At 41.9% G+C, this 15694-nt stretch overlaps 1 protein-coding gene across 1 annotated transcript in view; it reads left to right on the top strand.

Annotated features, from left to right (window-relative positions):
• LOC126092734 (cell adhesion molecule 2-like) overlaps window positions 1-14752 on the top strand; it is a 275363-nt gene extending 260611 nt beyond the window's left edge. Inside the window, exons 5-6 of the mRNA XM_049908460.1 lie at window positions 4450-4586; window positions 14453-14752. Of these exons, the coding sequence (XP_049764417.1) occupies window positions 4450-4586; window positions 14453-14752 (437 nt within the window). The remainder of the gene's footprint in view (window positions 1-4449; window positions 4587-14452) is intronic.
• Window positions 14753-15694: the final 942 nt, after the last annotated feature.

The following is a 15694-nucleotide window of genomic DNA, read 5'->3' on the forward strand; positions in this document are numbered from 1 at the left end:
CACGTCTCGATCCCTGAGTCAACAGATGGGGACGTTTGAAAGACAACAACCACCTATACGAATAGTTCGACGACGTTTGAAGCAGCATGGACTATCAGCTCGGAGACCATGGCTGCGGTTACCCTTGACGCTGCATCACAGACAGGAGCGCCTGCAATTGTGTACTCAACGATGAACCTGGCTGCACGAATGGCAAAACGTCATTTTTTCGGATGAATCCAGGTTCTGTTCACAGCATCATGATGGTCGCATCCGTGTTTGGCGACATCGCGGTGAACGCACATTGGAAGCGTTTACTCGTCATCGTCATACTGGCGTATCACCTGGCGTGATGGTATGGGGTGCCATTGGTTACACGTTTCGGTCACATCTTGCTCGCGTTGACGGCACGTTGAACAGTGGACGTTACATTTCAGATGTGTTACGACTCGTGGCTATACCCTTCATTCGATCCCTGCGAAACCCTACATTTCAGCAGGATAATGCACGACCGCATTTTGCAGGTCCTGTACGGGTCTTCCTGGATACAAAAAATGTTAGACTGCTGCCCTAGCCAGCACATTCTCAAGATCTCTCACCAAATGGAAAAGTCTGGTCAATGGTGCTCGAGCAACTGGCTCGTCACAATACGCCAGTCACTACTCTTGATTAACTGTGGTATCGTGTTGAAGCTGCATGGGTAGCTGTACCTGTACACGCCCTCCAAGCTCTATTGACTCAATTCCCAGGCGTATCAAGGCCGTTATTACGGCCAGAGGTTGTTGTTCTGGGTACTGTTTTCTCGGGATCTATGCAACCAAATTGCGTGAAAATGTAATCACATGTCAGTTCTATTACAATACATTTGTCCAATGAATACCCGTTCATCATCTGCATTTTTTCTTGGTGTAGCAATTTCAGTGGCCAGTAGTGTAAAACAATGACTAGCACTTTTGTTTGACAATACCAAGAACACTTTTTTTTATAGTGTTTAATACTCAGACAATTTCACCACAGTTGTGACTTCTTCAGTATGATTTTTCTTTTATTCTTTCTGAAGTATTTTCACAAGAATAACATTTAGTTCAAGAATACGTTGACACCATATTTCGTCGTTGTTTAGATTACATATATAGTTTACTATTTTTAAGGGTTACGTACCTCAGTCGGTAAAAACGGTATCCTCACTGGGTCACTTTGTCGTCTGTCTGTCCGTATGCTAAGAGCCCATTCTCTCACGAACGGCTGAAGACGTCAGTTTGAAATGTGTGTCAAATACTGTGGTATCGATAGCCACGGCTTAGGTTGGCACTACAACACCGACACCGACGATAGCACCCTCTAACAGGTTCTGTCCAGATCTACGAGCTCCGCTGCAGATTCTGCCCATTTGATGAAGAGCACACGGCCGGGACACTTCGCACCACATTGCAAATTTATGTATTCTTCTTGATAGAGTAAAGGTGATTTAAATTCATACTGCAGTACAGTGTTTTACCTTTTCCTGCTCCTACTCACTTCCTACATTCGGTCTACACTTCAGTTTCCATTAGCAGACCCAAGCGCTGCCTTCCAGGCGGGATACAAAAAGTACTAGGGTCTACAATCCCTTGGAGGTGTAAAAAATTTAAGCTTCTGTATCAATACAGTCGAAAGTTCGGTCATTTAGGTTACACATTTTGACACTCGCAAACATACTCATCGTAATCTATATGGTACTTCCCATTGACATAGAATAATGAAATTTGCAAGCACCAAGGTTCCACTGTACAATGAAACAAAAAAAATTGAAAATTCTTAATTTGTAATTAAATCACTCTTTTTTTTTTTTTGGTCCGTCTGTCTGTCCCCCTGCAGCCGTTTTCACAGGGACGGTTAGAGGTATCAAGTTGAAATTTATGTCAAATGCTAATTTCTACTGTCCATCGGCAGTGTAAAACATTTAAGCTTCCAAGTCTTTGCAGTTAAAAGGTACGGCAGTTAATGTCAGATATTTTGATACTCGCAAACTCTCTCATAGAAACCTATCGATGAACTATCGGCATACATAATTAAGTTCTTACGAAACCCTCAGAACGCGGATCCTACCAGCACTTCTCACGTACTTTCTCTTCTTTAATATTGTGTGTGCTGTGAAGTCAAAATTAATACAGCGTGTGATCTAAAATAGAAGGATGTTACGGTAACGTGTGAAAGAAATTTTTGTTTAAAATGCAACCTTTAAACTGTATATTCCTGTAAAATAATGGCTTAGGTCCTTTTTTTGAGGCTTGGCGTTCCTGTAGTTGACCAGTCATGAGCTGTGAAAAGTGTGTCTAAACCAGCATCAACATAGTAATATCTAGAATTCACCACTGAACACGAGAAAGCGTAATGTAAGGCTGTTAAAAAATCCACAATACAATCTATAAACAACAACCACAACATATAGTTTTCCAAACCAAAGTACCATGTAACTTTATCGATGTCCACTAGTCATTTAGAATATAAAAACAGTAACAACAACGCATTTAACAGCCACTAAAAACCTAAATCATCCCGGGACAGTTAAGCTGCAGCATTGGTAAGAGTAAACCAGACAAGTAATTCAACCTACAGTTTAACGTGGAAGCCAAGCATCGTGTTGTATCCGGTGACTCCTCACATCGTTGGGAGCCAAAGGATAAGTTAAAACGAAGACGAAAAATCCGTGCTCCAACCGAGATTCGATCTCAAGGCCTCTCTGGTCCGCGTTAATTCATCTACAGGTTGTGATGAGTCAGTTTATGTCAAAATACTTGACATTAATGACCATACCTTAGATCGCTTTGATTTAGAAGCTTGAGTTATTTGCCGGCCGCTGTGGCCGAGCGGTTCTAGGCGCTTAAGTCTGGAACCGCGGGGCCGCTTCGGTCGCAGGTTCGAATCCTGCCTCGGGCATGGATGTGTGTGATGTCCTTAGGTTAGGTAGGTTTAAGTAGTTCTAAGTTCTAGGGGTCTGATGACCTCAGATGCTCAGAGCCAATTGAACGATTTTGAGTTAATTTATTTAGACCGTAAAGGGACCGTAGACTTAAGTATTTGAGAAATTTCAACTTGATAGCTATACCAGTTCCTGTGATAAAGGGTCTTAAGGGACGGACTGACGATCAAAAAATGGGAAATACAATATTTTTTTGACATATTTACCAATTAATATTTTTCAGATGTGTTCCTTTACTTGTACGGCAAAACATTGCTTCTTATCGAATTTCATGGTTTTAAGTCAAATGGAAGTATACTGTAGATCTTGATGAGTGAGCCTGCAGTATCGAAATATGTGACATAAATGCCTGTACCTTTTGATCGCATTGGCTTAGAAGCTTAAATTTTCACACCGCCAAGGAGCTATAGACGTAACATAAATTTCAACTTGATACCTACACCCATTCCTGGAAAAAGGGTATTAACTGTCGTGTAGACCTAAGGGGTGAAGGACAACAAAGAGATGCTGTAAGGGCTCTGTTTTTTACCAACTGAGATGCAGAACCCTAAAAGGGGGGGATATGCCAGTATTTTAGGAATACATATAGTTTAAAGGTTATATTCCAAACAAAAATTTAATTCAGATGTTGCCGTAAGAGCCTTGTGTTGTAGACAATACGCTGTGTTAGTTTAAGCTTGTGGCTTATTTCTTTGGCAGGCACAGAGCACACATAATATAAGAAAGAGGTAAAATACATACATAAGTTAAACTACAGAATACAATGTCGTCATATTCCTCATCTACCTTTAATGTATGTGTATGGGTATGTGAGTGAGTGAGTGTGTGTGTGTGTGTGTGTGTGTGTGTGTGTGTATGTGTGTGTGTGTATGTGTATTTCAGGAATAATAAAACAAGAAACCTAGAAGATGCCACATCTGTGGTGAAATATGTTTGTTGATTAAACAAAACAAAAATTGTGTTCTTGCAAGAAGGCCGGTCCTCTTTAATTCATTGTTATTTTCTGTGAGCGCAAGAACAAGCTTAAAATTAAATTATGATAATTCCTTTCACAGCGCAACATTTATGAATCCACATTTCGTCTGATAAGACTGGCCACTTTAACCCTGATACTTCAATCCTTTGATTTTTCTCGGAGTTTCCTCGTTAACCATGAAGTCCAGCTCTGTGTAACAGGAGACGTGAAGTTTCCACCAACTTAGTAATTATTTGTCTTTTCTCACTATCACATTCACTTTCCTATTTTGTCGCAGAAAAAGCCACAATACTGAATGTCATATCAAGAAATAAACGTAATTCTGTTTATTTGGAGATGTACCCCTCACTATCCGAACCATATTCAACTGCCAACTACCTGATTATATGGGCAGAGTTAATTGCCTAAAGCTCAGTTAAAGTTTGAGGGCAATGTTATATATAGATTTCTGTAATCGCACAATGAGTAACCTTTTTGAGAACACTTTCTTTTAGAAACAGAAAAAGCGCAGCAAAGTGCTTACTGTTGGCAGCCCTGCCTGAGGAAGGGCCGCGCATAACGGGAGGACGACCCCGCTATCAGATTGGCGACACTGTCGACGTCAACTGCACCTCGGGGAGGTCACGGCCGGCAGCTCAGCTCGCCTGGTTCATCAACGGAGACAGAGTGGTGAGTGCTGGCTGTCAGAGTTTCCCGCACATTCCTTTCCTCTCCGGTACTACGCAGAACCATCTCACTCCTCACTTTATCAGTTACCTAATTTTCAACATTCTTCTGTAGCACTACATCTCAAATGCATGGATTCTCATCTGTTTTGGTATTCCCACAGTCCATGTTTCACTACCAAACAATGCTTTGCTCAGACATACATCCTCAGAAATTTCTTCTTCAAATTAATGTTTAGTACTAGTAGACCTCTCATGGTTAGGAATGCTCTTTATACCAGTGATGGTCTACTTTTTATGTCCTCCTTACTCCGTCCGTCATTGAGTATTTTGCTGCCTTACTGATAGAATTCCTTAACTTGATCTACTTCGTGACCATCAATAATTCTTCTTCACTTTGACTGAGGACAACAATGACATCAGCGAATCTTATTTTTTATATCCTTTCACCTACAATTTTAATTCCACTCCAGAACCTTTCTTTTATTTCCACCATTGCTTCTTCGAAGTATAGATTGAACAGTAGCGGCGGCAGACTACATCCCTATCTTATGCCTCTTTAATCCGAGCACTTCTTTTTTGGTCTTCCACTCTTACAATTCCCCCTTGGCTGTTGCACGTGTTGTACATTACCGATCTCTGCCTATATCTTACCCTATTTTCCTCAGGATTTCGAACATCTTGCATCATTTTACATTGTCGAACGCTTTTTCCAGGTCGACAACTGCTGAGAACGTGTCATGATTTTTCTTTAGTCTTGTTTCCATTATCAACCCCGACATCAGAATTGCCTCTCTGATGCCTTTACGTTCCCTGAGTAAAACTGATTATCATCTAACACATCCTAAACTTTCTTTTCCATTCATCTGTGTATTAGTCTTATCAGCAACTTGGAAGCATAAGCTGTTAAGCTGATTGTGCGATAATTCTCGAACTTATCTGGTCTTGCAGTCTTCGGTATTGTGTGGGTGATATTTTTCCGAAAGTCAGATGATATACCGTCAGACTCATACATTCTACACACCACTTTCACCAATGATTTTAAAAATTTTGATGGAATGTTATCTATGCCTTCTGTCTTATTTGATCTTAAGTCTTCCACAGTTCTCTTAAATTATGATTCTGTTACTGGATCCCCAATCTCTTCTAAATCGACTCCTGTTTCTTCTTCTATCACATCAGACATATCTTCCCGTCAGAGAGGCCTTCAATGTACCGTTTTTACCTATCCGCTCTTTCCTCTTCATATAACAGTGGAATTTCCGTTTCACTCTTAATGTTACCACCCTTGCTCTTAATTTCACCGAAGATTGTTTCGTCTTTTCTGTATTCTGAGTCAGTCCTTCCGACAATAGTGTCACCTTGCGTGGCACCTCTAAAATACAAAAAATACTGAAAAAGAAAGTACAGTACTACAGAGATATTTTCTGTAGATGTTACAGTAACAATAATAAATAAATAAATAAAATTAGAAAATATTTTAGCGCTTATATTTGTTATAGAACAGCTGTTTCATGTAACTTTCATAAAAAAATATGACGAATATCCTTGGAGGATAGGCTGTTGTTTGTGTCATGGTTGGAAACTAGTTATTTGTTACGGTTATTCAGTAATATTATACTACAGATGTGACATGAATATACGAAAAAAAGCAGTACCTCAATTAAATATTTTCCAAGAGAAATAAATTTATTTCAGTAAATAATAGTTTGGCGCACACTTGCATCAAGTGTCAAATAATTCCCGATCACTTGCAATGAGCTAGATGCCAAAACAGATCTAAGCATATAAAAACAGTCATTGTTTTATTCATGGCTGTAATTTTTGGTGACACTGTTTTTATTTTTCAGAATAAAATTCAGTCGGCAGTTGCAAATATATTTCATTATGCTTTACCGATTTCCACAAGTTAATCTGTCACCTGCTGCAGCCTACAAAATTATGGATATTATATATTATGTTACTTATATTGTATATAATATACAGTGAACAGCCAAAGAAACTGGTACACCTGCCTAATATAGTGTAGGGCCCCCGCGAGCACGCAGAATTGCCGCAACACGACATGGCATGGACTCGAGTATTATCTGATGTAGGGCTAGAGGAAACTGACATAATAAATCTTGCACCGCTGTTCATAAATGCGTAAGAGTATGAGGGGGTGGAGATCTCTTCTGAACACCACGTTGCGCTGCATGCCAGATACGCTCAATAATGTTCAGCCTCTCGGGGTAGCCGAGCGTTCCGAAGCGCCTTGCCACGGTTTGCGCGGCTCCGCCCGCTGGAGGTTCGAGTCCTCCCTTGGACATGGGTGTGAGTGTTGTCCTTAGCGTAAGTTAGTTTAAGTTAGATTAAGTAACGCCTATGCCCAGGGACCGATGACCTCAGCAGTTTGATCTCGTAGTGCCGGACGTTGTGGCCGTGCAGTTCTAGGCGCTTCAGTCTGGTACCATGCGACCGCTAAGATCGCAGGTTCGAATCCTGCCTAGGGCATGGATGTGTGTGATGTCCTTAGGTTAGTTAGGTTTAATTGGTTCTCATTACTAGGCGACTGATGACCTCAGAAGTTAACTCACGTAGTGCTCAGAGCCATTTGAACCATTTGATCTCGTAGTCCTTACCACAAATTTCCAAAATTTGCAAAATAATGTTGATTTTGGGGAGTTCGGCGGCCAGCGTAAGTGTTTAAACTCAGAAGAGTGTTCCTGGAGCCACTTTGTAGCATTTCTGGACGTGTGGGGTGTCCCATTGCTCTACAGGGACTGCCCAAGTCCGTTGGAACGTACAGTGGACATGAATGGGTGCAAGAAGAGACAGGACGCTTACGTGCGTGTCACACGTCAGAGTCGTATCTAGTCGTATCGTGGGTCGCATATCACTCCAACTGTACACGCCCCACGCCATTAGAGAGCCTCCTCCTGCTTGAACAGTCCCATGCTGACATTAAGGGTCCATGGATTCATGAGGTTGTCTTTATACCAGTACACGTCCATCCGCTCGATACAGTTTAAAACGAGACTCGTCCGACCTGTCATCAACAGACCAATGTCGGTGTTGATGGGCACGGGCGAGGTGTAAAGCTTTGAGTCATGTAATCATCAATGGTACATAAATGGGCATTCAGCTCCGATAACCCAAATCGATGATGTTTCGTTGAATGGTCACTGGCACATCTTGTTGGCCCAGCATTGAAGTCTGCAGCAATTTTTGGAAGGGTTGCACTTCTGTCACACTGAACGATTCTCATCAGTCGTCGTTGATCCCATTCTTGCAGGATCTTTTTCCGGCCGCAGCCATGTCGGAGATTTGATGTTTTATGGGATTCCTGATATTCACGGTACACTCGTGAAATGGTCATACGGGAAAATTCCCAGTTCATCGCTCCCTCGGTGATGCTGTGTCCCACCGCTCGTGCGCCGGCTATAACACCACGTTCAAACTCACTTAAATCTTGATAACCTGCCGTTGTAGCAGCTGTAACCGATCTAACAACCGCGCCAGACACTTGTTGTCTTGTATAGGCGTTGCCGACTGCAGTGGCGTATTCTGCCTGTTTACATAACTCTGTATTTGAATAGTTCCTTGCTGCTAGCACAACAGATACTGTAAATTGTCAATCTCTTGTTTACTTTTATCGCATACAATATTTACATTTCTGGACATATCATAGAATTAAGCTTTTTTGAAGAAGATATTGACATCTGCTGAACCAGTACTAAGTAAGTCTTTGTAATATATACTTTTTATATTTAACGTAAATATATAGCCAAGGTTTAAAGGTTTATAATATTCCTAATTTCGTATGCTTCTGAAGATGACAAATTAATTTGCCTAAACCGGTAACGCATAATAAAAATATGTTTGCAGTTGACGACTGAATGTTATTCTGAAAACGAAAATGTCAGCCGCAGGACACATGACTCTAAAAGTATTTATTTTTGTTTGATATCTAGAAACCAAATCAAACCGTATGAGAGCTGCTACATCATATAAACGAGAATAAGAGAAGAAAAAATTATATTAATCACACAAAGATTAAATACTAGTAATAAAAAATTAGTATCTGTGGTGTGCATACTGTAAGACCTTCAGTACACACACCATCAGATTATTTGACTTGTCGCTCTAACGAAGTAGGCGAGTGTCAGCAATATGTCCCGTGTTCTTATCGTGGTGTGTTTATCTTCTGCCATTAGGTCAGACGATAGAAATGCCACTTGCACACTTAGAGTAGCAGATTGACGGTGGCCAACTTTAAACAGAAGTTGATTAATTTTCACACATATTTGTTAAAATAATAACAAGCATAAAAATTACTTAACGTGGTTCTGGATGCTATTTACAATTGACAATCTGAAGTTCCTTTGGTATTGGTACGTTAATCTTATTCTCACATAGATCTCTGATACTTGAAAAAAGTGTCTATACATTTATCTTCATGGCTATGTACAGGAATATGGTAATCTTATTAGGCGCAGACTGAAACTTGACTATAGACTAGTACAGACAAATGTAGAACTAGTACAGACTGGTACAGACTAATGCAGACTGACTAATTGGAGGTCTGTACACTTGTTATAATAACTCGCGCATTCAGGTATCACTGCACGACTGTGATCCGTGAGGAGAAAAGGTTCTACATAAGCAACAATCTCATTGGCTGCATTGCATATTAATACGCAGATCGGCGGAAGCAGAATTTGGTCCGTCTCTATGGCAGCGCCATCTCGTAGTGCGGAGATGGACGAGTACTGCGCCTGCGCCGTTGTGCTTATCGGGGCGCGCTCTAGTGGGAAAGTTGTGTACATGCTGACTAGGCGGAACTATGCACACCAGTATCTAACAAAAGTATCAAATTAATATAATTCAAAAGTTACCATTTAAGCTTGATATAACCCATAGTAACTTGGTTTCAAAAAAGCATAATCAGTGCTTTGGTAGCCTGTGACAAACGCTGCTGTTTTACAGATGCTCTGCCAATCATTAGGTATCATGTATCTTATCACTTTATACACTACTTAGTCCCTTGTATCTAGCTGTAGTGGTACGATTTGGTTCTTTGCGCCTTTAGTGGACTGCCACGCCTTTCTAACAGCTCGTGCCTTGTGTACACAAAGAGGTGCCTTCACGGGGCTCTCTGTTTTGCACAAACCTCGTAGGCTACTTTCAGAACACGGCATAAATCAAATACTCAACTTTCCTCCGAAATGTGTATGGAGCGGTTCCCTGGCGTTGCCCACTATGAGTTCTCTGTTTAGCGGCATCTACATGCATTGAATATATTAGACACCTGCTGCACATTATTATGAGGGCTATTTAAAAAGTGAGGAACGTTCGGTAGTGAAATGTAACCATCAGTGAAAATGAAAACGGTTTTATTTGCAACAGCTGGTTACACCTTCCAGCTACATCACTATGTAGTCCTCGCTCCGACTTAAACAGCTGCTTTAGAGTTGTACCAACTTTCAAATACCTTCGTCATGTAAGGCAACGTCGTGTGTTTCCGGAAAATTTTCTGCACTGGACTGCACTTAATTTTCTGTGCCAAAATGTTGTCTTCATACCCAGAACCTCATGTTAGCAGAGATGAGAAGCGGAAGGAGTCAAGTCCGGCCTATATGGTGGCTGCTGCTGAAACACTTCCCATAGAAAACGCACCAGGAGCATTCACACTGCTCCTGCAGCGTGCGGCCGGGAAGTGTCATGAAGAGGGAACTGCATTACAGTTACTTTATGTGGGGCTACACGTCATCGGGCGAAACCTCTCGATAGGCACCCATCCATACTTGGCAGGAGTCATTTTTTAGGCATCTTTACGCGCTCGCTGTGCGCTCAGAATTGAGAAGTGCGACTTGACACTATCTACAGGCATACTAGAGACGGTGCTTTCGCGACCGATCGTACCTTACTTTCCGAATAGTCCTTGTACCTACAACTTACGTACTTCTTTTGCTTAATGACGGAGACAGTTTTAACGTTCAAAGTGCTTCTTATTACCTACAGTTTATATAGTACAGTTGATTAAAAGTGAGCATGTTTATGCTGTGATATTTTATTCTAATTAGATTAACGTTTTAGTTGACAGCCTGTCGCCTACTTCTGTACTCCGCTAGAATATTTCATTATTTAGCGCCACCTATAAGTTGTTTGGATAACAAAAACATGCAAATGTCCTTACATTTAATTAGGTATAAGATGAAACAGTTATATACACTTAACATGCATTCCAGTGGGCAGTGCTCCATCTTACTTTGCAGGTTCAACATTTTCAAGACGATGGACAAACTGCTGCGATACAAACGGCATAGATATTCTAATTATAAGTGAACCACTGTGGCACACAAATGCTTCATAATATTCTTTATTCGATTTCATCCTTATAAAAGTGCTTTGCATTCGGATCTTTTGTTTACAATACAAAGGCCGTTCGTTAAGCGAAGATACCATACATTACACTTATCAGCTAAATACTGAATGCTAGGAAGAGTTCTCCTCTATCGTTCTGCTAAATTTGCTCCGGGTGTGTCGATAGATTTGATGGACGAGTCCAGTTTCTTCACGTCGTCAGTGAAATTATTTGGTAGAAAGTTTCGTTTCTGTACTGAACATCCTGTTGTGCCACACTCAAAGAAATACATACTCGCTATGGAGATTCTAAAAAAAATTGTGTATCATTTTTGAGTGATGTTTAGTCAAGAAAAATCTGCGGTGTGTGTTCCATCCAGTCTCCCACTTGTTAGGTCACTATATTATACTGTTATCGTCTTGATCTACAGATGGAAACATGCTCAGGGTGCCTGTTTGATCCGTCTGTACAATGGAATCTGTTGCTTTTCAAGAAACGACTTTCTCTAGCTGCCTGGGACGCGGTTGTGGTCTTCTCAGACACAAATATTGCGTACTCTTTCAAAAGCTAATAGTGAGTGGTTATCGTCGTTGGAAACGTAAGACGTGGTTTACACAGTGGTTGGGCCACACATAGAAACGCGGTCCTCATCTTGTTTAGCGACTGCAGCGTTCTCGAATGGCATTTGTCGGCTGTGCCTGGCTCGCAAATCGCACTGTTTCGTTAGGAAAATGGACAACCGTAAAGTTACTTCGTTAGCTCTATTGAAACGCACATTTCCTCCATTTTTCATGTGATACACATGTTGTTGTGTCTGTAGTGAACGTAAATACTTCAGTACCGTTAATCATGTTGTAAGGTAAAAACAAAAGTTTCATGTCCAGTCAGTAAGAACAACTTATAAAAGCAGAAATAGTGTGAAATAAATTTACAATAGTCTTTGACATATGATAAAAATTATTACGTGATTGTCACTTTTTACTAATACAACCAGACTCGAAAATTTTGTAATCACTAATATGGCGTTTCCCATCGTCTTATTGCAACAAATCGTATCAATGAAGACGTGTCTTTGGGAAATCTTCAATGTGCTGGCACTCTGAAAAAGCTTATAACCATAGGATATAAGCCATAATACAAAAACCACCAAATTCGGGCTTCAACTGAAAACGACGAGATCCAGTATGGTGTCTCTGAAGTTCTGTTTGTGACGTAGAATTGGATCTTGCATCTCATTGGGCAGATTCCCCTCCACGAAACAAAGATGTGACTCGTCATACTTACAAGGGGAGGCCACGACGTTTGGAACGCGGATTTACTTCAAACTTTGTACACTCGTAGTACTACATTAGGTCAACAAACTATGTATGCAGTAGCGCTTACTTCTCAAGCGTTATTGAGAAAATCCCAAGATAATTTCGGTCGTCAAATATATACCTGTGCGTGGTCGGTTTTGCCATGAAGCGGCGGCGGCTGAGTGGGTAGCGTTCAAGTCCCGTTCGTAAGTTTTTTTTTAAATTTCTAACACAGTCATGTTTTACTATTTACATTACAGTTGATATAATGGGAAAAATACGTGTATTTGGATGAACTTTTACTAAATTTGCAATGTTATTTGGCAGTCTAAAATTTTTATCATCACAAATAATACAGGGTGTTTCAAAAAGAATACCACAACTTTAAATATGTGTATTTAATGAAAGAAACATAATATAACCTTCTGTTATACATCATTACAAAGAGTATTTAAAAAGTTTTTTTTTCACTCAAAAACAAGTTCAGAGATGTTCAATATGTCCCCCTCCAGACACTCGAGCAATATCAACCCGATACTCCAACTCGTTCCACACTCTCTGTAGCATATCAGGCGTAACAGTTGGGATAGCTGCTGTTATTTCTCGTTTCAAATCATCAATGGTGGCTGGGAGAGGTGGCCGAAACACCATATCCTTAACATACCCCCATAAGAAAAAATCGCAGGGGTAAGATCAGGGCTTCTTGGAGGCCAGTGATGAAGTGCTCTGTCACGGGCTGCCTGGCCGTCCAGAACTTTTCCCTTTGCACAAACACCCATTCTCTGTAAACTGTTTATACAAACGTTTAATACACCACCTATCAGGAGGTTTAACACCATACTTCGTTCGAAATGCACGCTGAACAACTGTCGTCGATTCACTTCTGCCGTACTCAATAACACAAAAAGCTTTCTGTTGAGCGGTCGCCATCTTAGCATCAACTGACGCTGACGCCTAGTCAACAGCGCCTCAAGCGAACAAATGTACAACTAAATGAAACTTTATAGCTCCCTTAATTCGCCGACAGATAGTGCTTAGCTGTTTGCAGGGTTTTAAATTCCTAAAGTTGTGGTATTCTTTTTGAATCACCCTGTATAATATTCATAACTATTGACTAGTAAAGGACCAAACGCATAAAGTGATAATGAAAATGTATGCTTGTCCATGATTTGAGAAATACCTTATACCTGGAAGGAGCCCGAAACTACTTGTCACCTCCAAGTGTTGACCGGCCAGACGGCTTTCGAAACAGGCACAATTAATCATCGCTTTCGACATGAGTACAATGGCAGGATGGTACTTTTCGTAAAAACATGGAAAACATAAAGTTAAACGGCACCAGCTGCATTGAATAAATGCTGTTTCCGCATACGCAAGCTGTTTTGGGGTTTTCCGTGGAAAAACAAACCTCGTTAACATTTTCAAAAACCTCTCTTTCAGCCGATAATTTGGAAGCAAACCATGCATAACGCAGCATTTCCTCAAATATCGGCGCTGATAATTGATCATGCAGTATCGAGTATATTTTAATAGCGTCTTCACGAGAAGCAATTCGATTAAATACGAACAATTTTGAAGGCACGGACAAGCATACATTTTCAGTATCTCTTTACGCGTTTGGTCGTTTACTAGTCGATAGTTATGAATATTATATTATATGTGATAGCAAAAATTTGTAGACTGCCAAATAACATTGTAAATTTAATAAAATTTCATCCGCTTACACGTATTTTTCCCATTATATCAATTGTAATGTAAATAGTAAAGAAAATGACTGTGTTAGAAATAAAAAAAAACTGACGAACGGGACTCAATCTAGCGATTACGGGGTTTGAACGCGGCTGCCGCCGCTTCATGGTAAAAGCGTCCACGCACAGGTATACATTTGACGACTGAAATTATCTTGCGATTTTCTCAATAACGCTTGAGAAATACGTGCTACTGCTTACACATTTTGTTGTCCTAATGGAGTACTACGAGTGTACGAAGTTTGAAGTAAATCCGCGTTCCAAACGTCGTGGCCTCCCCTTGTCAGACTTTCACGCCACAGAATGCTGTGGAACGTGAACTTCCACACTGTGACGTCACAAATCAAGAGCAAATCCTCGTCCACGAGCGCTTTATCGTCCCGTGTGAGGACGGCTTAAATGGATGCTCCAAGATTATTTGTGTTGAGGCAGCTTGCAGATGGGAACCGTGTCAGCTGGTCCGTGGCCGTGGTGCCCGCAGGAGGACGAGCGTCTGCTGCGCGGGCCGCAGGTGGTGGACGGCGGCGCGGGCGACGGCTCTGTGGAGACGGTGCTGGGGCTGCGGTTCCGCGTGGCGCCGCGCCACTTCCCGGGCGGCGCTGGCGGCGACCTGCGCCTCAAGTGCCTGGCCACGGTCGCCACGGTCTTCTGGAGGAGCCGCGAGGAGGCGGCCACCGCAGGGCCCGGCCGCCGCGCGCCGCTGCACGACGCGCTCGACGTCGCGCCCGGCGCCGAAGGGCTCGCCAGGAGCGCCGCCGCCACAGGTGTGTGTGTGTGTTAGGCGATCACACGCGACGAAATCTTCGCGTCTCACAGCAGCTTTCGTCGTACCCCGTGGAAGATTATTCAGGTTATTAAGCAGATATTATACATATTATTATACGGATTATTTAGGACCCGGCAGGTTAGCCGAGAGGGCTAATGTGATGCTTCCTGGACTCGGGTAGACCCGCCCGCCCCGGATAGAATCCGCCCAGCGGCTTAACGACGGAGGCCGGTGTGCTGGCCAGCATGGATGTGGTTTTTAGGCGGTTTTACACATCCCACTAGGTGAATACCGGGCTGGTCCCCACGTCCCGTCTGGCAGACATCTAAACACATTCGCACTATTCCATGGATTACGCTAGACACAGACCGTTGGGGTACACTAATTCCGTCCCAGGGGGTACGGGGTGGCGGCAGGAAGGGCATCCGGCCACCCCTTCAATTAACCTTGCCAAACCCGATTAACCGTGCCCACCTTGCATCATTGCAGGAAAAAAGGCACGCGCAAAAGAATTATACGGATTATTTAAAAAGCGGCTAGGTTAATTATGTTTTACTAGCGGAGCACCGTGGTGTTACCCGCGGTTAAATAGTTACTTATAAGGAAATGTTAATGCCAAAACTCACTATCCACGAGTGCCATCACAAAACTTCTCTCGCAGGTACTGAGGCGCGAGGCACTTGCAGCCCAACATACCGCACGACATCAGAAAAAAATAGAAAAATGAGCATACACACAAAATTTTAAGTCGATTGGAGAAGCTGACAAAACACATACCGTTCACTACTCACTCGTTTACTTACGGAAAAACTAAGCTCTACACTAAAGTTAATGCATTCATCTGGTAGTTAACTGTCATGGATGACTTTTTGTTCACCTTACCTATCCGAGGGGAACAGTTGCCACGTTGAATATCCCACGGAAACGGCGATTTTTTTCGGAATAAAAGGTAGTCTA

The sequence above is a fragment of the Schistocerca cancellata genome, chromosome 7 (assembly GCF_023864275.1).
Source record: "Schistocerca cancellata isolate TAMUIC-IGC-003103 chromosome 7, iqSchCanc2.1, whole genome shotgun sequence".
NCBI classification, from domain to species: Eukaryota; Metazoa; Arthropoda; class Insecta; order Orthoptera; family Acrididae; genus Schistocerca; species Schistocerca cancellata.